General features: G+C 42.0%; 1 protein-coding gene across 1 annotated transcript in view; it reads left to right on the top strand.

Moving 5' to 3' along the window:
* The first annotated feature begins 1,137 nt into the window (after positions 1–1,137).
* The window catches only part of LAMC1 (laminin subunit gamma 1), a 131,936-nt gene continuing 109,177 nt past the window's right edge, over positions 1,138–23,896 (top strand). The window contains exon 1 of the mRNA XM_003925304.4: positions 1,138–1,849. Within this exon, the coding sequence (XP_003925353.1) occupies positions 1,435–1,849 (415 nt within the window). The 5' untranslated portion in view covers positions 1,138–1,434. The remainder of the gene's footprint in view (positions 1,850–23,896) is intronic.

Below are 23,896 nucleotides of genomic sequence, written 5' to 3'. Positions count from 1 at the left end.
AGGGTCCGAAACCATGCATGTGTTTGTTTTTGCCGTGTACTTATTATCCGCACCTTATCAAGTTCTTGAAAAGCTAAATAAAACAAATCCGTGTCATCCACTGTGTGCATCCTCTGCCTGAGGACGCCAAGGGTTTCAAGCTGCTGCCTCCCTGTCCTGGTCTGTTTGCGTTATCAGCACCGGGTAAGCGCCCAGGTTCTGCTCCGGGACTAAAACTCATGATCTTCTGGCTCAGGTTCTGTGAACTGAGTCATTCTGGCACTGAGAATATTCCGTGACTCAGCAGGCCCGAAAAGGAGGATGTCAGAATCCAGATAATTTCGAGTCTTTTAAAGGCAAGCCGAGGAACACAAACAACACAGTGGAAGAATTTCGCAGTGGGTCGTGCGTACCCAAGGGAAAAATGTCATTCCATTCCCAGCCTTTTCACTTCCTTCCTTGCCCGGTTAAAACGACTGGCTACGCTTTAATTCAGCGGCAGGAAATCGCTTCACGAAACTCATCTATGTCGGCCCCCTGGACGCCCCGGGATCTCTGCTCTGGAGGGGTGGAGTAGGGCCCGGGGCAGCAGCCGGCACTCCCGGGTGGGACCCACACCTGGCTGGGCGGGAACCCTCCTGCCGCAGCCCACCTGGGAACGAGGCCCCATGGCCGACCCCGAGCGACCTCCTGACCGGCGTCACCCCTCTAAGGCGTCCTCCTCCAACCCGGAGTCTCTCTAGGCCGCGGAGCCCAGGGACCCCGGCGACTCCCGCGCGGGGAGCCGGGTCTGCGAGGCCGCCCTTCCCTCCCGGCATGCACCACCCCGTCGCCCTCCCCTCCCCTCCCCTCCCCTCCCTTCCCCTCCCCTCCCCTCCCCTCCCCTCCTCACCCCTCCCCGGCTCCCCGCCCACCCCACGCGCCCCTCCTCCCCGGTCGCGCGCCGCGGGCCCGAGAGGGAGACGCCGCCGCCCCCGCCCCCGCCGCCGCCGCCTGGAGTCGCCCGGGCGGACGCGCAGTACATGGGGCGCGGAGGGCCGGGTAGCTGCCGCGGGGTCCGCGGGAGCTGCTGAGAGGAGACTGGGTTGGGCTCTCTCCTTAACCAGACCCCACCCCACCCCGCCGACCCCACCTCCTGCTCCTTCCTCCCCGGGGGCGCGCGCTCGGGCACGCGCTCGGAAGTCGGGGGTCGGCGCGGAGTGCGGGCTGCTCCCAGGGTGGTGAGGGAGGCGCGGAGGCGGCGCGCGGGGGCAGTGGTCGGCGAGCAGCCCGGTCCTCGCTAGGGGCGCCCACCCGTCAGTCTCTCCGGCGCTAGCCGCCGCCACCGCCCGCCCCGCAGTCAGGCTCCTGGGCCCCCCGGCTCAAGCAGCGGAGCGGCCTCCCGGGGACGCCGCTAGGCGAGAGGAACGTGCCCGCGCCCTTGCCTTCGCCGTGGCCCAGCGTGCGGGCGGCGGGATGAGGGGTAGCCAGCGGGCCGCGCGGACCCTGCGGCCCCGGGGGCGGTTCTGGCCCGTGCTGGTCGTGCTGGCGGCCGCCGCGGCGGGCTGTGCCCGGGCAGCCATGGACGAGTGCACGGACGAGGGCGGGCGGCCGCAGCGCTGCATGCCCGAGTTCGTCAACGCCGCCTTCAACGTGACCGTGGTGGCCACCAACACGTGTGGGACTCCGCCCGAGGAGTACTGTGTGCAGACCGGGGTGACCGGGGTCACCAAGTCCTGTCACCTGTGCGACGCCGGGCAGCCTCACCTGCAGCACGGGGCAGCCTTCCTGACCGACTACAACAACCAGGCCGACACCACCTGGTGGCAAAGCCAGACCATGCTGGCCGGAGTGCAGTACCCCAGCTCCATCAACCTCACGCTGCACCTGGGTAAGCAGTGACAGCCCCGACCCCTGCTACTGCTCGCCAGCAGCCCAGCTCCCGGACCGGCTCCGTCTCCGGGGCCGGCCTCCCGGGCGCAGACAGACGCGTGTTGCCTCTCTCTGTTCCCCGGCATGGGCCACACAGAAACTCCTTTCTCCAACTTCTTAAATAGATCTCGCTTTTAACGTCCTGTGAGGGCCGGGATGTTCCGCACAAGATGTCTCTCTCTGTTTTCCTGTTCTTTCTGACTTAACGGAATTCTGGCTCTGATTATATTGCATTTCGGCTATTAGGATTTGTGGTCTCCCCCCCCCCTTTTTTTTTCTGAGCATTAATCAGAAACTCTCATCCTCTCTTTTCTCTTTGCTACCAAGGCCATCACAACGCATTCTTGGATCAGAAACCAGAAGGTCCGCCTTAAACACTTTGGCCTTTAAAATGTTTAGATGTCTCTCTAGGGCTGAGGGCGATTGCTCTGTTGAGTTAAGGGAATTTGAGGGGAGCAAATGCCTTCGCTGTCTGTATTTCCTGTGTATAATTAAAACATAAATTCACTTTGAGGTTATCGTTCTTTAGAGCTGTTCAGACTTAATTAAGAGCCACAAAGCGATGTTACTGCTAATTCTGGTGCAGAATAAACAAAAGGAAGTGCACTCACTGTAATTGCTGGGCACAGCCTTGTCCCTGGGTAAAAAGGCTCTCTTTTACTGTGTTCCCTTTTGCTTTCATTCAAAGCAAGTATAGAAACACGTATAAGTGATTTTCAGAAATCTGGAAAGGGATGTAAAGAAAACTTCATGGCAGGGCAGTGGCTGAGGATGGACACGTGTGTCAGGAAGTACCAAAAATAATGTTTGATCTAGGTAAGTTTTTCTTCATCATGGAGTTGCGTAAATAAGCAGAAAGTTTCGTTATTGTGTTTAGCAGAGGAACCGGTGTGTGAGAAACTGATGTTTGACTTAGCGCTTCACTCCCCATGGTCTTGGGGGGCTTGATTATTACCAGCAGCTGGTACTAATGAACTAACAGAGAGAACAGACTGCCCCAAGCCATTCTTCTGTCAAGGGAGGTAGTTTTGTGAGGCTAATATCACTTAGGGGTGTTGGAAAGGAACATGGTGTAGGCAAATGGTTCTTTTGATCATGGTTTTGCTGCTCTCCGATACACTAAACTTTATGTAAGTATCAGGATTCCAGAGAAAGAATCTGACTTACAAAAAGTACTTTGAAAAGTGGGATTAAACTATAATGTGTGGAATAAGTGTTAGAAAAGCAGAATTATTTAACATCTTTGTAGTAAGTAAATATTTTATTTGCAGTTGAGCCATTAAGCAAATGAAACATTTTGAAAATAATTTGATAAAATGTTACTCTGAGGTACCTGTTTTTCAGGGATTGAAGAAATAAAGTGCACCGAGTTCACTTTTTAAAGGTATCGGAAATGTGTAGGAGGTGTAGTGTCTTGAACAAATGCCTTTCTAAAGACGTAGCTAGTGACTGAGGGTTTCCTAAGATCTGTGCGGTTGCTTTTTATTTTCTCCTATTGTATTTTTTAAGTTGGCCAAAATTATTTTTGAAATTTGTATCTAAGTATTGTTTAACTTTTGACTTGTTAAAGTTTCTGTGTTCGAGTTTGAATACTCCTGAAGTCTTATTTTGTTCATTTTCAGATTTTAAAATTTTCAGAGAAAAGGCTTTGCCTGATGTCTCAAATCTCGGATGCCTGAGATTCAATTGACAATTACTGAGCAACTGTCTCTTATTTACATAAAGATGGGGCTGTCAGCCTTGGCTCTTTGAATTTTCTCTTGTAGGCACTGCATAGCTAAAGGTTGTTTAAGGTGATTGCTGAGGTAGATAGATTGCTCAGTGATTACTACCTGGTTGCGAAGACAATGTGGTAGATAGAGTAAGCCAGCATCAGGTGAGTTAGATTGTTTCCACTGGGAGGCAGATACGTTGACTTTGGGTCATGGTTGATTAAAAGGTCAAAAGAGATCCTACAGTTTACCTCTAACATCACTTTTTTTACTATAAAATATTTTGTGCTTGGACTTGGTTTTGCTGAAAGAGTCCTCAACTTTTGTTAATATCCTTGCTAAACGAAATTCATAAAACTATGAGTTAAAACTTGTAAGTTAAAAGATATTTAAAGTATTTTCATACAAGTATTGTGATTAACTATAAAAATATGTACTTTAAGCTTTGTAGTTAGACAGTTGATAAAAAATTTCACTAGGTTACTTGACTAGGATACTTGCCTTGTTCTTGGATCAGAAATGACATCCTGGAAGAAGTCATGTGTGGTGGAGGTGGTGGGAAGGTTTGTGTGTAGTGAGGTTAAAGTTTCTCTTTATCTCTCCCCCGCCCTCCTCTTTAATGACAAGATTGTATGTATACATGTATGTTTTGATCAACAATTTATGACAAATAGGCAGGGTGTTATGTGTCACTGTTGTGTTTTGATGTTTAGCATATTCACTCCCTAACTGATTATTCCATGGGTAGCTAACTGATTATTTCCCATGAATTCAAGTACCATGACTGTTTGTGCATCTATTAAATCTCCCTTCCAGTTCAAATTTCACATACCCTTAAGCAAGTGATGCATATTGTGCTTTGCCCTTACAGAGCATGTGAAACTAGAAAGGAGCAGTGTGAAAGAACGAGGTCTAGCCACCGCTTTTCTAGCCTTCCTTTTGATGTTGAGCTTTAAATACAGTAAACTTTAAGCCCTCAAATCATACATGACAAATGTAAGTAGTTACGTGTTTTGGCACTGACTTTTTTAAATTATAAAAATGAAACGTGATATTTTAAATTAAGACAATAAGCGTAATGACAATGAGTCTCTTTATAACTAGCTGCTAAGGTCCATGCCCTAAAGACCACCATTCACAATTTCATATATTAATATGACCCTCTAGAAATTTTTTATGCATACACATGTATATGTAAAATTATAGAATCATTTTAACTGGTACTTTTTGGGAGGCTGAGGCATATTTCAACAGATGGCAAATACAAATCTGATCATTGTACCACTGCCATCACTTGCTGTACTAAAGCCAGGAAAATCAGCGTTAATTCTGAATGCAGCCATCTCTTAAGCACCATATACAGTAATCCAGGGTGCAAGGTGCATTGCATCCTCGGAAAAAAAGAGGTAAAGTTGCTATGGGAACCAGAACTGCACTTTCTGCTTGTTGTGGGGAGAAATCTCAACCAGCCACTCTTTCCTAAAACGTCTTTTTTGTTTCGCTTTCAACTTTTGGATGGATTATTCAATTGTTGGTAAAAAGTTTGGCTTTTATGTCTTACAAGTTATGGTAAGTTTTTATCAGCATCAGGTATTGATACTAAGATTGTAGCTAAGGACTTGCCTTTTATGAAACAACCCCTTTAATTAATTTGGTAATCACTGTGGATGGAAACTTGGCAGACAGGTCCTAATCTTGAGAAAGGTAGCTTTTCCTCTTTCTAAAAACAATTTGATTAAGGAAAAGAGTGCTTATAAAACCAACCCAAACAAAGTTTATGGAACTCCTAAAATTAACACTGAGACCAGATTAGTTTCCAAGCTCCTCATAAACTGTAGGAACCAATAGTGGTTAAATGAAGCTTTTTAATCAATATCTGAATATCTTTTTTGTGTGCATGTAAGTCAGAATAATTGATACATAAGGCTATTGCCTTTTATTCTCTTTGGTCCTCTGCTGAGTGTGTATGTATTTAATATGGAACAAATGGCAATTTCCCCACCCCCAGGAAAACCTGTGCAAGGTAGGTTCTGACTGTGTCAGGGAACAGCTCACTGTGGTGACTTCACTGTGGTATTTGTGCACCCCGAGGGGACACTATTTTAGTTTGTCTCAGAAAGGCCTGATTTACATTTTGCAGGTTTCAACTTGAGAAGTTAAGGAGCTCTTTTTTAATGGCCAGCAGTTGTTGAACACAGTTTTATAAAGTTGCTGTTGGCTGTTTTCCTGTTCTACAGTTGACTGCTTTTTCTGCAAATTCCTTCTCCATTCTGAGGGCATTCACAAGTATTTACACATTAGGGGGGAAGTTGGAGCTATTAAGTCCTACCCCCCACCTCTTCCATTTGTCATTGGTCACATTTGTGGAAGGAATCAAGTTTTGACTGTTTCAATTCTTAATAATTTTAGAAAGCTGGGTATGCCTTTTACTGTGAACTTCCTCCTGTGCATGCATTCTTATATTACTGCCAAATATTCTGCAAACATTTTAAAAAATACCTCGAAATACATACCACTGTATCTGATAGAAAGATGTAGAAGATTGAGGGTCCTGTCTTCAGAAGATGATACTCTATTAGGAATTTACACACTCATGCCATTACAATAGTAAATCAAGGGTGTTTGTATAATTTTACAGTTCATAAGCCCTCATCAGTTTATCACTGATGAGATTTCTCACAAGGCAATGAAGGCAAAGATGCCTGAGGTTGTGATTTGCCAAAAGTCATGGTGAAGATAGGTCTTTGACTCCGTAGTCATTGCATTCGTCCTTGCAGCTTCTCTAGCAAGTCTCTCAAAAGAATGTCTGGTTTATTCTAAGGAACTTCAAAATTTTCATGTATACCATGGTTCAGAGATACCAGACTCCTTTGGTTTTTCTTGTTTTTTTCTCCTGCGTACTTCTTTTTATTTACGTTCCTGGATTTCTCTCTTTTCATGCTGTTCACACTCTGTGGATGAACTCATGTTTGTCTCAAGGCTTTACTTGCAATTTCATTTGTAAATTTTTAAATCTAAAGTTGTATTTCTAGTCAGCTCTTTTTCCAGATCTAAAAACATGTTGGTTATGGTCAATTTGGGATGTTCAGAGACCATATTTAAAAGTAAATTCACTCCTTGTCTCACCCAACTCAAAGGTCTTTTGGTCTTCCCTATCTCAATGAGCTACACTGCTGTCTGACACTGAAGATCTCAACTGATAGTTATGAAGTATCTCCTCAAAGAACCATGCTTGACAGGCTTCATGAGTAAAGACTACTCTAGTGAACAGATAGGATCCGCTGCTGTGAGGTGGGTCACTTCTGGGTAGCTGTAACGTCACCCCTCTCTTTCCCACCAATCCTTTCTATAATTTGTCTACGACTCTACTCTTACCTTTTATATCTAGACACTATACCTCTTGGGTACTTACCTTTCTCTCCATCTTCTTTGTCTCTGCCTTACTCTAAGTTCCCATTGCATTTCACCTGGATTATTGCCACAGCCTCCTAAGTAACTAGTGTGCTATCTGCTTCTACTTTTGCCCCTTGTATTTGGGCAGCCATTCTTTGGACTGAGTGATGGTTCTAAAATGCAAATCTGATCATATAATTTTGCAGCTAAAAATTCTGCAGTGGTTCCTCAAGGTTTTAGGATAAAGTCCAAACTCCTTGGCATGGTGTACTTTAGGATCTGGACCTTTTTAACCTCTGGGCTTTTGTCACTTCATGTGCTCACAGGGCTGTCCTTTGGTTTGGAATACTTCTCCCTGGTGTCAATACCCTTTGGGACTCCTTCCCCAGTTTCTCTTTCTCTCTCTCCCCTTCCTGCGTCACTCCCTGGCTTGGATTAGGTCTCCCACTCACCACACCCTGTAGGTATTTATCACAGTCCTTATCACGTAGAATTATCTGTTTCTTTACTTGTCTGTTTCTCCTATAAACCATGAAGTTTGAAAGACGAGTCAGGGGGTTTAGTAATCTTTTAGTTCAGTTAAAGATGACTAATGTTGTTTACTTGCTTTTTACGTCTTAGCACCCATGCAAATTCCTGGATGTGTAGTGATTCATGGGACATTGCCCTGACCTCATTCTTAGATGAGGTTTAGATGCAGAGACCCATGTCTCTCGATTTGGGGTTTGACAAATGATGGTCTTCTCAGCCAAGTCCAGTTCAGGCCTGCACCTATTTTTGTATGGGCTGTGAACTAAGAATGGTTTGTCCATTTTTAGTTGGTTAGAAAAGATTAGAATAATATTTTGTGATGTGAAAATTTCATGAAGCTCAAATTTTATTAATCCGTAAAGTTTTATTGGAGCACAGTTTAGCTCATGTAACAATGTATTGTCTGTGACTATTTTTACATAACAAAGGCAGAGATGAGTAACTGGCGACAGACTTCATAGGTCCCAGTCCGCAAAGACTGAAGTATTTACTATCTGGCTGTCATAGCACATGCTTGTTAACCTCTGCTCTAGAGCAGTACTTTGTTATGTAAGTCCTAAGTGAGAGATGCACAGAGAAGATTCACTTCACTAACCATCTGGGTGGAGGCTGAAGGCATTCTGTCTCCAGTGACAGAGTGTTCATAAAATATATGTACAGTGAGTAAATAAATGAATGCCTGAATTCATTGCACATTAATTTAAATTCATCAGAGCAATACTTCTGAGCTTGTGTTTATTTTTATCAGTGCCATCTCTCCATTTTATAAGGTATATGCCACTGTACTAGCTAGCATTAAATGTAGTATGTGGTTTTATTTCTGTAAATTTTTTTTTTTTTTGAGATGAAATCTCGCTCTGTTGCCAGGCTACAGTGCAGTGGCGCAATCTTGGCTCACTGCAACCTCCACCTCCCAGGTTCAAGTGATTCTTCTGCCTCAGCCTCCCGAGTAGCTGGGATTACAGATGTGCACCACCACATCCAACTAATTTTTGTATTTTTTGTAGAGACAGGGTTTCACAATGCTGGCCAGCATGGTCTTGACCTCCTAACCTGGTGATCTGCCTGCCTCAGCCTCCCAAAGTGCTGGGATTGCAGGCGTGAGCCACCGCACCAGGCATATTTCTGTAAATTTTTTAAAAAAGTTCTAAGGCATGGAACTGTTATGGAATGGAAAGGTCTATGACTGTCCTTTTTTGGGTAAAAATTAGAATGTTATATGACTTGAAGTCAGCCTAGATAAATCTAATGAGAAAAGTCATGAATTCTCATATGTGAATATTTCTGAAATGTTAATTTGTATTTTTTTCCTTTAAAAATGGATATAAGCAAATTTTATTTAAAGTCTGTATGTTCTGTAGTTTCAGCTACTCAGGAGGCTGAGGCAGAGGGATCACTCGAGCTAAGAAGTTCGAGGCTGTAGTACACCATGATTGCGCCTATTGAATGCCTAGTACACTTCAGCCTGGACAACATAGACCTGTCTCAAAAATTAAATAAATAAAATATATATATTCGCATGTACATTGTTGAAATATATATATATATATATATTTTGAAATATATTCTTAAAAGGAATTAGTAAGCAGTTGAGGGAAAAGGCTACAATGAAATATCTTACTTGCTTATTGTGTATAATATCCTTTTAAGTTTAGTGAGGTCATGAGTAGATTTAGAAAATAGGAATACTGTCTCTTTAGGATGGTGAAGAACTGTAAATGTAGAGTGCGGTATAGCCCACTATATTCCACATTAAAGTGGTTAGGCTGATGAGCAGTAACCTCATATTCATCTAGAGTTAATAGGCAGCAAGAACCAACAGTTGCTTTTTTTTTTTTTTTTTTTTGATGGAGTTTTGCTCTTGTTGCCCAGGCGGGAGTGCGATGGCGCGATCTCGGCTCACCGCAACCTCCACCTCCCAGGTTCAAGTGATTCTCCTGCCTCAGCCTCCCAAGTAGCTGGGATTATAGGCGTGTACCACCACACCTGGCTAATTTTGAGACGGAGTTTCGCTCTTGTTACCCAGGCTGGAGTGCAATGGCATGATCTCGGCTCACTGCAACCTCTGCCTCCTGGGGTCAGGCAATTCTCCTGCCTCAGCCTCCTGAGTAGCTGGGATTACAGGCATGTGCCACGATGCCCAGCTAATTTTTTGTATTTTTAGTAGAGACGGGGTTTCACCATGTTGACCAGGATGGTCTCGATCTCTTGACCTCGTGATCCACCTGCCTCGGCCTCCCAAAGTGCTGGAATTACAGGCTTGAGCCACCGTGCCTGGCTTAATTTCGTATTTTTAGCAGAGACAGGGTTTCTCCATGTTGGTCAGTCTGGTCTTGAACTCCCAACCTTGGGTGATCCACCCCCCTGGGCCTCCCAAAGTGGTGGGAATACAGGCATGAACCACTGTGCCCAGCCCTGCTTCTTCTTCTTCTTTTTTTTTTTTTTTTGAGATGGAGTTTCACTCTTGTTACCCAGGCTGGAGTACAATGGCGTGATCTCGGCTCACTGTAACCTCCGCCTCCTGAGTTCAAGCAATTCTCCTGCCTCAGCCTCCCGAGTAGCTGGGACTACAGGCACGCACCACCATGCCCAGCTGATTTTTTTTTTGTATTTTTAGTAGAGACGGGGTTTCACTGTTTTGACCAGGATGGTCTCAATCTCTTGACCTCGTGATCCACCCGCCTCAGCCTCCCAAAGTGCTGAGATTATAGGTGTGAGACATTGCGCCCGGCCTCCAGCCCTGCTTCTTTACTTGTCCGTTTTTCCTGCTGGACTTTACTGACACCTCTACCCCGTTGTGTTTGGGTTTCAGGGAAAAGTGTTAAAGTTTAGAGCAAAGCTGTTTGTTTATTTTTATTTTTATTTTTCAGATGGTCTCGTTCTGTCGCTAGGCTGGAGTGCAGTGGCATGATCTTGGCTCATTGCAGCCTCCACCTCCTGGATTCAAGTGATTCTCTGCCTCAGCCTCCTGAGTAGCTAGCACTACAGGCGCCTGCCACCATGCCTGGCTAATTTTTTTTTTTTTTTTTTTTTTTTTTGTATTTTTAGTAAAGTCTGGGTTTCACTATGTTGGCCAGGATGGTCTTGATTTGTTGACCTCATGATCTGCCCACCTCAGCCTCCCAAAGTGTTGGGATTACAGACGTGAGCCACCATGCCTGGCCTGTTTATTTTTACTGCTGAAAATTTCTGAGAAGGTTTTTAAAAATATGGGATTAATATTTCTTTTAAGTTGTCAGTTTGAAAGTGATTTTGTGCTGTTTCTATTACTTTGCCTTGGTTGCTTGCTATAAGACTTGCGTAAGGTACAACTTGCTGTGTGGAGAAGAATAGAGTAAAATAAAATAATTTTAAAATAAGAAAAAACAGATTTTAAAAACCCACAACAACCCACTTGTGTAAGAGAGGGCCCTGCTGGGTTTTGCAATCATGTCCTTTCTTGTGACATGATAAAGTTAGACTGTTTGCCCATTTGGGTCTAAAATTGACAGGTTGCTATGAGGGGTTACCAGATAACCCATTTATAGATATGTTCCTGAGATTTTAGAGTACTGCACCAGACTGGGGTGGCACTAATTAAGTATGTCTGCCTTTCTATGCGTGTGTTCTTCTAGGGACCAGCCTAAAATAAGTGGGCCCAGTCAGCCTGGTACAGCTATATATTCATGAAATAAAATAAAGCAGACTTCTCTCTTTCTTAGACAATGGCACCCTCAGATCTCTTGTGGGAGAAAAACCTGATGGTAAGGCTGGGAAATGAATAAGGGGATTTACCTTATTTCTTTTCTTTTAAACTTCAGGTTTCCTTTGTTGCCTTCTTTTATTCTTTCTTTCCAGCTGTGTGTGGCGGCTTCCTCTTATATTGAGGGCAACATTAGACTGTTTTATTTTTAGATTTTTGTCATTTTATCTTTTTATTTTGAAATTTGGAGGAGATACTAAATCAGAATCCCTTTGTCACATTGCTTGCTTTTTTTTTTTTTTTAAGAGGCAAGATCTCACTCTGTTGTCCAGGCTGGATGGAAGTGCAGTGGTGCAATCAGAGCTCACTGCAGCCTTGACCTCCTTGGCTCAAGTGATCCTCTTGCCTTGGTCTCCCAAAGTACTGTGATTACAGGTATGAGTCATCATATCTGGCCTCTTTTTTTTTTTTTTTTTTTTCTTTAATTTGGTACGTGGTCTTGTATAGAGTTAAGGACTGAGTAAATCTTGCTTCGTGGTGATAAATCACAGTACTGTGTATCTATGAAAGTTTTTGCTAACAAGAATTATTGTTTGTGGCAGTGACTATACAGGTACCTGTCTGTTTTCAGAGACATAGTTAATGACCAGTCTCTTTTTTTCCGTACTTTATTTATTTATTTATTTTTTTAGAAGAGAGAATGGGGAGGAAAGGTGGGGCAGAAGGAAAGGAGATTAGATTATTTTTTTTAATAATATGAGAAAGAATAAAAAAGAGGAAGAAAGAGAAAGAGGAAGAGGGAGAGACGATGGGGGTATTGCTTTATTGCCCGGGCTAGAATGCAGTCTAAATATGGGTATGCCTATAATTGTCCTTAATAACGGAGACATAAAAGAAAATGAGGGAAGAGAATAACAAACAAGGAGCCAACCAACATTTCGTTTAAACTTCTAAGTTGATATGATGTGGTACTGATAAGAGTGTATATTTTGTGTATTTAAAGTGGAGAGTTCTATAAATGTTCATTATGTTTACTTGTTCCAGATCTGAGTTCAAGTCCTGGATATCGTTGTTAATTTTCTATCTCATTGATCTAATATTAATGTTGAAGTCTCCCACTATTATTGTGTGGGAGTCTAAGTCTCTTTATTAGTCTTGTATGTGTGGGTATTCCTGTATTGGGTGCGTATATATTTAGGATCTTTAGCTCTTCTTGTTGTTGCATTGATCCTTTTATCATTATATAATGACCTTCTTTGCTTCTTTTGATCTTTGTTGCTTTAACGACTATTTTATCAGAGGCAAAAATTGTAACTTCTGCTCTTTATTTATTTATTTTAGCTCTCTGTTTGGTTGGTAAATCTTTCTCCATCCCTTGTTTTGAGTCTTTGTGTATCCTTGAATATGAGATGGGTCTGGATGCAGCATACCGATGGGTTTTAGTTTTTTTATTCAAATTGCCTGTCTGTCTTTGGGTTGGGGGATTTAGTCAATTTAAATTTAGAATTAATAATGATATATGTGAGTTTAATACTGCCATTTAATATTAGCTGGCTATTTTGCCCATTAGTTGATGTAAATTCTTCATTATATTGATGCTCTTTTTGGTATTTTTTAGAAAGGCTGATACTGTTTGTTCCTTACTATGTGTAGTGGTTCTTTCAGAAGCTCTTGTAAAGCAGGCCTGGTGGTGATGAAATCTCTGAGTGCTTGCTTGTTCACAAAAAACTTTATTTTTCCTTCACTTAGGAAGCTTAGTTTGGCTGGATGTGAAATTCTTGGTTGAAAGTTCTTTTCTTTAAGGATGTTGAATATTGGTCCCCACTCTCTTCTGGCTTGTAGGGTTTCTGCTGAGAGATCTGCTGTAAGTCTGATAGGCTTCCCTTTGTGGGTAACCTGACCTTTCTCTCTGGCTGCCCTTAGTATTTTCTCCTTCATTTCAACCCTGGTGAATCTGACGATTATGTGCCTTGGAGTTGCTCTTCTTGAGGAGTATCTTTGGGGTGTTCCCTGTATTACCTGGAGTTGAATATTATCCTCCCTTACTAAGTTGGGAAAATTTTCCTGAAGACTATCCTGAAGTGTATTTTCCAGCTTGGATTCATTCTCTTTGTCACATTCAGGTACACCTATCAAGCGTAGATTAGGTCTTTTCACATAGTCCCATATTTCTTGGAGACTTTGCTCGTTCCTTTTTATCCTTTTTTCTCTAATCTTGTCTTCTTGTTTTATTTCATTGAGTTGGTCTTCGACCTCTGATATCTTTTCTTCTGCTTGATCAATTCGGCTGTTAAGACTTGTGCATACTTCACGTAGTTCTCGTGTTGTGTTTTTCAGCTCCATCAATTCACTTATTTTCCTCTCTAAATTGTGTATTCTTGTTAACATTTCGTCAAACCTTTTTTCAAAGTTCTTAGTTTCTTTGGATTGGGTTAGAACAAGTTCTTCTAGTTCACAGAAGTCTCTTATTATCCACATTTTGAAGCCTGCTTCTGTAATTGAAACATACTCGTTCTCCATCAGGCCTTGTTTCGTTGCTGTTGAGGAACCATGATCCCCTGCTGAGGGAGAGGCGTTCTGATCTTGGGTATTCTCAGCCTTTTTTGGCTGTTTTCTTCCCTTCATTGTAGATTTATCCATCTGTGGTATTTATAATTACCGTCTTTGTAATTGGGTTTCCGAGTGGACGTCCAACTTATTGATTCTCAGAGCCGAAATCTGAGCAACCCACTGTGCCGACTAAATCAGTGGTGTTAAGATTGATGGTGCTTTTCTGACTCTGCACCAAGAACCGACGCTCCGAGGCGCCGGCAAAACCTCCTCGCCGGTCACAAGAGTCGCGCTGGCGACCCGTGGGGCTCCTCTGCTGGGTATCTCCTGGTGCGTGAGCAACAAGAATTCATGTGAAGGTGTGGCGTCCTCTCGTTCTTTGTGCTTTCACTGGGAGCTACAATCCAGAGCTGCTAGTGATCAGCCATCTTGGATCTCTCTCCCCTTTTCCCTACTTTAGAGTTCTGATTTTGTATTCTGTCGTTGAGCTGGGAGGAGGTTATATACATATGTAAAATTTCAGAGCTATACATTTAATATTTGTGTACTTCATTATATGTAATTATTCCTCAGATAAAAAAATGAATTAAGAAACTTTCAGCCAATGGTGATACAACATACTATAGTTGATTTTGTTTGGTTTTGATATGATTTTTGGAGAACAGGAGAGAACATAATTTGAGGCTTCGTCATCTAAAATAGATTTCTCTTCCTGTTTTTCTCCTCTCTACTACAAGTTGCTGGCATTAATAGGCATTAACAGATATTTGTTGAGTGATCAGATCAGTGAACTGGCTGGTTTTAATTGAGTTATGAGCCCATTTTTATTGAAGTACCTGCGGAGCCCTCTCATACAATCATGTTTGATAGATGCCTCAGGCAGTGGAGCTTGGAAAGCCTGGGGAAGAGCTGTCCTCTGTTCTCACCTCACATTAAGCAGGTAGTGGTTTTGGTTGATGCTTCATCGTTTGATGTGGTAAAATGGTAAGTCTGTGGGTTTTGCTGCAGGTTTAGAGAATTCTTTAAGAATGTCTTTGTGTGGCATTTGCTTTGGTCACAATGTCTGGTGCTTATGCAACTTGCTATTTAATTTCCATGGTGAAATGTAAGTGTTCCACATTCTACTTAAGTAATAGGAAGAGCGCATCTTCATTCATTTAGCCATGCTCTGGGTAATGGCTTTCTCTTATTGAGTGTTTTAGAGATAAAAAAATGTGAATTATGTGACTTTCTTGGAGAAACTTATAAAGCTGTGAAATATTTCCAATAATATGAAAAGATCTACCCACTCAAAATGAGATGAGCTTATTGCATTTTGATTCTAATTAGTGGACAAAGGACTTATATAAATAAGACTGCTGGGGAGAAAATGGTTCACTCATAGACATTGTGGTATGAGATGTGTGAGTTATGATATCAAAGATACTTTTTATGTCCTAAAGATATGTTTATTTGTAATGCATTTGAGGAGATCAGACAAAAACATTGACCTGTTGGCAAAATAATTCAGTTGAAACTTTTTAAAGTGTTGAGAGCATACCTGCAGAGCATTTAGAAGAGTAGGGATTGAAGTCAGCCTGGAAGAGCTTCCTGGATCTTAAAGAAAAGTAATGGACATGAGTGTAGGGTGTTTCCAGGAAGGGTGAGTTGTTTAAACAAAGATCTAAAAGGCGGTGTACAGTGGCTCACGCTTGTAATCCCAGCACTTCGGAAGTGGGCGGATCACAAGGTCAGAAGATTGAGACCATCCTGGCTAACACAGTGAAACCCCGTCTCTACTAAAAATATAAAAAATTAGCTGGGCATGGGGACGTGCACCTGTAGTCCCAGCTACTCAGGAGGCTGAGGCAGAAGAAACGCTTCTACCTGGGAGGCGGAGGTTGTAGTGAGCCGAGATTGCCCCACTGCACTCCAGTCTGGGCGACAGAGCAAGTCTCAGTCTCAAAGAAAAAAATCAATCTCTCTCTCTCTCTCTCTCTCGCCATTTTATTTAGACAGGGTCTTGCTCTGTCATCCAGGTTAGGGTGCAGTGGCACAATCCTATTTCAGTGCAGCCTCAAACACCTGGGCTCAAGCAAACCTCCTGCCTCAGCCTCCTGAGTAGCTGGGACTACAGGCCATGCCTAGCTGATTTAATTTTTTTGTAGAGTTGACGTCTCTCTATTTTGCCCTGACTGATCTCAAACTCCTGGCCTCAAGCAATCCTCCTGCCTCAGCCTCCCAAAGTGCTGGGATTATAGGTGTAAGTCACTACGTCCAGCTGAGGATTGTTTTCAGTGGAAGAATTTTAGGTTTTGGGTACATGTACTAGTAGTATGAATTTAGCTGTTAGTGCCTCTAGAAATTTCTTTTCTTTTCTTTTTTTTTTTTTTGAGACGGAGTTTCGCTCTTGTTACCCGGGCCGGAGTGCAATGGCGCGATCTCGGCTCACCGCAACCTCCGCCTCCTGGGTTCAGGCAATTCTCCTGCCTCAGCCTCCTGAGTAGCTGGGATTGCAGGCACATGCCACTATGCCCAGCTAATTTTTTGTATTTTTAGTAGAGACGGGGTTTCACCATGTTGACCAGGATGGTCTCGATCTCTTGACCTCATGATCCACCCGCCTCGGCCTCCCAAAGTGCTGGGATTACAGGCGTGAGCCACCGCGCCCAGCACGCCTCTAGAAATTTCTAAGGAATTTATTGAATTTGAGAAAGAGGTCCTGGATTTTGTCAGTGTCTATTGATAGGAAAAGTGTGCCCTGCCTGTGAAAAGAAAATTTATTATGCCTAGGGGAAAAGTTAGGCCCTGGAAATTGAGTCACATAACCTGGCTGTTTTTCTTCCCTGGTGTGTGACTCTTGCTTAGGGACCCTTGTGTTGAGACGTTATGTATAATTCTTTATTCAAACCTATACTAAATGAAGCTGGAGGTAGAGACCCCTGTGATTGTTACTATTTTACAATGGAATGTTAAACAACCCCTTTAGAGTATAATAGTAGCCAATCTAATCTTGGGTCTGTATATTAGCTTTATATAGAAAATGCCGTAATTCTGTTCCACTCACCTGTTTTTGCCTGTATAAATGATCCTCACCTTTTCCATCACTGGGAAGTGCTGAGCACCATTCTTCAATGTCCATGTTTCCTGAACAACTACCCTCACACTTTTCACTTGAATGAATTCTTTTAACTGGATCCTCTGTTAAAAATGACGTTACACTTACTTGTGAAGAACAAAGGATGTCTTCTTTTCCCTCTCCTCCCCTCCCCTCCCCTGTGCTCTTCTCTTTTCAAGTTTTGCTCTTGTCGCCCAGGCTGGAGTACAGTGGTGGCATGATCTCAGCTTACTGCAACCTCCACCTCCTGGGTTCAAGCAATTGCCCTGTCTCAGCCTCCTGAATAGCTGGAATTACAGGCTCCCGCCACCACACCTAGCTAATTTTTGTATTTTTAGTAGAGAAATTTTGTATTTTTAGTTTCACCATGTTGGTCAGGCTGGCCTCGAACTCCTGACCTCAGGTGATCCACCTGCCTTGGCCTCCCAAAGTGCTGGGATTACAGGTATGAGCCACCACGCCTGGCCCAAAGGATTGTTTTCAATGGAAGACTTTCAGGTTTTGAATATTTAGACCAAATTCCCAAATTGTAAATTCTGAATTCCCAAATTCCAAATTCTGAATAGTTGTGTAATATTCAGTTATTAATAGTTCTAGGAATTTCTGAGGAATTTATTGGATTTCAGAATGAGGTCTTGGATTTTGTCAGTGTCTGACAGGGAAAGTGTACCCTAACCCATTTCCTGAGGGATGATCAGTGCTTTCATTTATACAGGAAACACCACCTTATCTCCTTTCTGCCTTATCCATGACTTCTTTCTGGTTGTTGAGAATTGCTGAGTTTAGTTCACTTGCTTACTTTATCTGACTTATTAAAGATAAGGCTGCCTGGCCTATTTCTGCCTTCTAGTTCTTTTCCTCTCTGCTCCAAGTAAATTGTAACTCTTACATGGTATGTTTTGTTGTTAAAGTTTGCTAACTGAATAGGTCTAATCACCTTTGTTGATTGATGGATAGATAGCTACAGTAGTCCCAGGAGCTTTGTCAGTGTTAACATTTTTCAGGTTCAGAAGTGATACCATTCACTTTGATGTCTGCATGTGTGAATTTGCAAATCTGTAAGTCTCTCTTTCCTTCTCGCTTTCCCTCTTCCCATTTTTCTGCCTCCCTCCTTTTCAATTTAGTTTCCCCAGAGTGTTGCTGAGCTAAGATTCAATCAGAGGACTTAGATAACTTAATTTTTTTTGGCTTTATTTTTGAAGAAAGGGATCATAGTTCCCATTAGGACATGTATTTTCAATGTGTTTTCTTTTGCTTCCCCACCACACTCTCTCTCTACTTCTAGAACTTAAAATTCTAGGATTGTTTTTCCATCCTCACCCCTCATCCCCTTTTTAAAAAAAGTCAAAACTCTTATTATTATAGTAGAATTTTACAGGTTTGAGTTGGCAGATTAAATATACTAATTTTTACTGTGTATGTAATATACAGTAAATTACTAACTAAATATACTAATTATTACTGAATCACTGTCCTGCCTTTTCTGCTTTCTTTACAGACCTGACCTGCTTAGTATACATTGTATTTCTTTCTTTTTTTTTTTTCTTTGAGACAGTCTTGCTCTGTTGCCCAGGCTGGAGTGCAATGGTACTATCTTGGCTCACTGCAACCTTCGCTTCCTGGTTCAAGCGATTCTCCTGCCTTAGCCTCCTGAGTAGCTGGGGCTATAGTCATATGCCACCATGCCTGGCTAATTTTTGTATTTTTAGTAAAGACAGGGTTTTACCATATTGGCCAGGCTGGTCTCAAACTCCTGACCTCAGGTGATCCACCCGCTTCATCCTCCCAAGTGCTGGGATTACAGGCATGAGCCACTACACCCAACCCACAGATGATTTTTAAATGCTCTTGCTCAGTTTTGTTTCTTACAGGGAGAGTGATTGGCACCCTGTGCTACACCAGAGGGCTGAGCATTGGGTTTAAAAGTCCTCACTGTTCTCCCTTCCCTCCGCTGGTTTTTTTTTTGTTTGTTTTTGGCCAGTTGGTAAAACATAAATGCGTAAATATTTTCTCAGGGCTTTCCATCAACTTTCTTCAGAGAGAATGAAGGGATCCCGGTGATTTCCCAATTATTTTTTGAGTTTTCACTGGCAGGGACTGGGAAGTGATATTTTCCTGCCCTGGCATCACAAATCCCAGTTAGAGGCAGAAATCCACTGCCCATATGTTCTCAAAATCTATAACCATTTTATTATTTTAAAAAACTGTAAGGAATGAATAATTTGGCAATGTAAAATGGTTAGATCAAGATACGGAGTTTAAGTTTTCTGAACTTATTCCTTACAATATTTAGACTCTTAGTTTTCTGGAATGTTGGCATCCAGTGGACTCTTAGGAGTATATGGCTAGCTAAAATAATAAAATCGTAATATTTTGGAGTTGGAAATAGGAAAGTTTAAGCTGTCAAAAAAAGAGAAAAGTTTTAGGTATGGGACCTGGTTTAATTTATTTATTCTCTTATCAAATAATTTAAGGTAGGTGTAGTTGCCTTGGGTTCGCGGTTTTACCTGTAGACCTGTGCATCTGTGCTGCCATTCCTCAGTGGTTCCCATCCATCATACCCCTATTATGATGGTGTGATGACTTCATCTGTTTTAATGCCACTAAGTTTTAAGATTTTTTTTCTAAAAAAATTCTAGATCATGATTGATGGAGAGGAGCATGCTGGAATTTTCATTGAAATTGTGTTCTTTTGGAGGTGGGAATAAACAAGGAACTAAGGGTACAGATTCTGGTGGGGTTGGGAGAGGGTTAGTTAGAAACCAAAAGAGCAATTGTGTACTTTAATTGCTTTGGTCATGTGATTGCCCCTTCATGGGTAAAAGGTCGTGATCAGTGGCCTTCAGTGTCTGGGATTAACTTTCAGAGCAGTCCATACATAGTTTTGAATTTGTGGTATTTTAGATAAGTTCATGGGATAGAAAGTCTATTGGAGTCTATAAATTCTTAGAATTCTACAGATTATGAGCATTTGTGGGAACATCTGTAATGCAGCTGTAGTAAAGTTTGTTTACTTTATCGGGATTGCTTTAGAGGCTCTTGCTGTGTTTATTGTTGTTTTCAGCATTTTATCCACATATCCTGAAACAGCATCGACTCCTGGTAGACTTGAGGATCGTTCAGTTTTGTAGGCATTCTAATCAGGTTTGGGTTTTGAACTTATGTCCACTTTAGATCTCTTATATCTTGGCACAGACTTCGATAGGGAATTCAGGACTTTGCAAGATGGAGACTGATTCTGGAATTAACATACTTCCCAGATGTAGTATAGATTTATTTTCTGTGCTGTCTTTCATGTGTTATTGTGTGTCTGTCTCTATCTGTGCTTTCCTTTGTTTTTCCTTTCAGAGCCCCTGGGGGAAGAGAGGTATCTGCTTTTTGGATTGGGAAATAGAATAGGTATTAAATGTTTGGTGAAACCTTTTGAGACGGTATTGACATTTCTGTGAGAGAAGAGGCTGCTTTGTTCCCTCAAGGGAAACTGTTGATGAGGGTGGTGTTGGGGGGTGAGACTCTGAAAGTAAGTAGACAAGGACTTCACATCACTAGTAGCTTTCAGTTATGAAGTGGGCAACTGATGCTCTGAGTCAGCAGCCTTTTAACCATGCCTGACTGAAGAGACCTTGTGTTTGAAATTCACAGCATCGCCTGGATCCCTGCTGTCTTTTTGTGCCTCCCGCTAACACACAGCTGTTTTTGTTCATACATCATTTTGTGTTCAACTGCCTGGTTACTTCCTCAGGTCCCTTTTATGGTGAATAATGGACACATGGGAGTCTGAACACCCTGAGTGTGTGGTTATTCAAACAGGAAGTCTCAAGGAGGCACAGTAACCTTGTCAGAGGAACGAAAGATGGGACAGGAAAAGCTATTGATGATTCTAGGCTTCAAACATCTGCAGGGAAATCTGTCAGTTCCTGAAATACGGACATTCTGTAGCTTACAAATGAGATGGTTTGTTCATTTGAAACTTGTTCCCTTTAAAAAAAATCAGGGTATTAAATCCTAATCCATAAAATAGAAGTAGAGGGAAAAAGGGTGTAATGTGGCATCGTTAGTGTTAAAAAGAGGAGAGAGGCTCTGCCTGTGGAGTGACTGGGATTCAGGAAGAAGGCTGCAGCAGCTCATCTTGACTGAGGGTAACCCTGAGGCTGTATCCAGGGGTGAGCACACAGGTGGGACTTGACACAGACTGCTAGAGCTGATGGGATTGGATTAAAAGATAATTTTATGCAGAGCTTTTGATTATTGAGCACTGGAGGAATATGAGATAAAGAAGAATGTAGGTTGCACTTAAAAAGTATGCAGTCCAGTGAGAGAGTAAGAATGTGTGTATCAACAAATACACTCAGAGACAAAACGTAAAGTGCCGTGAGAGATGGATATGTGACTGCAAAGGAGATATGACTATAGCAGATCAAAATAAATGGCTTCCCAGAATGTTTATCTGGTGACCTTTTAGGATTCCTCTTGACCTTGAGATTCCTTGTTTATATGATGAAGGACTTGCCAGAAATGGTGAAATAAATTTTGATTTTAGATTTAAAAATGCATATTAAATCTGGAAGTTAAAGAAGGGGGAGCTCTGGGTTCATCTTTTGATGTCATTTGATGTTTATACGTCATTTATGTCATTGGATACTTATATGTCCATTCACTTATGAAATCTGGTAAGCGTATTGCATACCTAGGATGTGAGGTGTGCTGTATTGTATTGTTTTCTTTCTTTTCCCCATTAGCAGAGTTCATCAAGGATAAGACGAATTTATAGATTGTTTAATTTATTCACTTACAGATATTTATTAAGCACCTGTTATGCAAAACGTACTACCGCAAAGTAGTAGAGACAGGGCAGAGAAGACCTAGAGCTTTGGTTCTGGGTAAAAAGCATGCAGTACAAAGGACCTAACCTAGGAAGGATTTTACTGGCTTTCCCCCACCCCCTCCACTGACTTTTATGCCCCTGGTGTACAGCATACCTTTTATATGGTAGTAGGGGCTCGATAAAGTTTGCTGAATGGGTTAATTTCTGCTTCTCTGAGGCTATGGCCACAGAATGCAGATGAGTGCAACGAACAGCAGTTTTGTTTAGGTTTTCTCATGATGGAATTTGCCTTGTAGATAGGGTTTTTGAAATTGGACGGGCGGAATAAAATGGCTAGTATATGGTACAGTTTCCTCGCCAGCATTGTTAGAGAAAGAGGAAGGCACTGTGTAAAAGACCCCCAGTAATAAAGCAGTTTTTAAATCATTGAAGTTTGTTTCTCCTTCAGGTGGTAATTTGGAGGTCAGTGGTTCAGGACAGCAGGGTAGTTCTCCACACTGACATTCTGGGACTCATGAGTGTTTTGTGGAAATAATCTGGCATCCTTTAGGTTACCGTTCTTACGTGAATGATTGAAGCCAGGTGATAGGCCCCTATGATTTCCAATTGAGAAGATATTAAGGAATGTGTGCCTAAATCTTAAGATGAAAATCTTAACCCTCAAAAGTGCTATAACACCTGGAAGTGTATTATCTGCCACCAGCGAGAGCTTAGTCACTTGACCACCTCATAAACATAGTAGAGGCTGGGGAATGGAGTCTAGCTGGTGGTCTTGTGCCTGGCCACAGATCTATTCCAGTGATGGACGGGTTGGTGGGGAGAGAACAGTTTTTTGTCAGACAGCTCTGCCATGCCAACTCCTGTGCTGAAGAATCTGGTTTCTCCCAAGTTCTGTTCTTTCTGGAGAGTCTTCAGGGGTTCCCATTCTGTGGTTGGCAGTTTCAGGGAGTGGATCTAGAAAAATAGTGACCATGCTCACTGGATCCTCACAAACCTTAGCTTTTCAGGAAAAGAGCCTCTGAGGAAAGGGTGTGTACTCATTCTGCTCTTGTCACTGCTCAGCCTTCACTCCCTGCCTTTGCAGAATTGGTTTATTCTTTAACCTTTTCAGTGTTCACAACCCCAGCCCTCTCCTGGAGCTGAGATCCCACTGTACCTTCTTGGTGTTGTGTGCTTACACTGATGGGCTCTGTGTGGATCTGCCTTGGGGGAGCACATCCCACATAGGCATGGTCTCAATTTACTTGATGCAGCTGATGGTGTTTACCTTCAGTTGTGGCAGACAAATCAGACCTGTTTTAAAATTCAGATGTCTTTTAGAAATGAGAGTTCCAGAAGTGATACATGAATGCTTTTTGTGACTTGAATGTACAGTTTTGTTGTGGAATCTTCTTAAACATGTATTTATTTTTTTCTTCAGTGTGAGTTCATTGAAGGCAGGAACCATGTTTTAACCATTAATTAGATCTGCAACTTAGAGTGGGGTACTTATGACTTAGTAGATTTAGGAAGATGAGTATATGTTACATAACACCCTCAGCAGTACACCCCTTTTCCTAACAATTGAATATATCTACATTAAAATGAATTCACACGAAATAGGCTGATGAAAGGCTATTAGCCTCACACTAGGTCATGTTTTGTTGTCACACATTATGAAAATCTTCTGCTGTTTAGGGCTTTTTAAATTTAGAATCACAGGTGAAGGATTATGAACTTATATCACATTTGATTATATAAGTTATATCACTTTTACAGATAGTGATAAAACTAAAGACTATGTAGAATATGAGAAATAGGCATCTGGTAAATTGGGTACCTAAATAAGCAGATAAAGTTGAATAGGAAATTTCATTTCATTGAAAGGGTAAATTTTGACATGTTCTAAGAATTTGATTGAATGGGTTATTAAATTATGGTAACAATATTTAGAACTACAAATAGGGCATTAAATAAATGTTTAAAAGAAGAAAAATAGGTTTGAATGCTGATAAAATGTGACCTATTAGAAAAGTATTTTATTCCTCTACGGACATCAGTTCAATTTTTGTTGTCGCTTGATTGTTTTTTGTAAAAAGGCATTGTCTATTAAAAATCTTTTTAAAAATGCAGTGTCATCTTTAATGACACTACTATGCATAGTTTTGTTAGAAACTTGGCTATGTTAAAACCATTTCATTTGAGATATGTTTTGAATTAGAAGTAATTCTGTTATC

Source organism: Saimiri boliviensis, chromosome 19 (genome assembly GCF_048565385.1).
Source record: "Saimiri boliviensis isolate mSaiBol1 chromosome 19, mSaiBol1.pri, whole genome shotgun sequence".
NCBI lineage: Eukaryota > Metazoa > Chordata > Mammalia > Primates > Cebidae > Saimiri > Saimiri boliviensis.
Note: the sequence above shows the minus strand (reverse complement) of the source record. Positions and strands in the feature narration are given on the sequence as shown.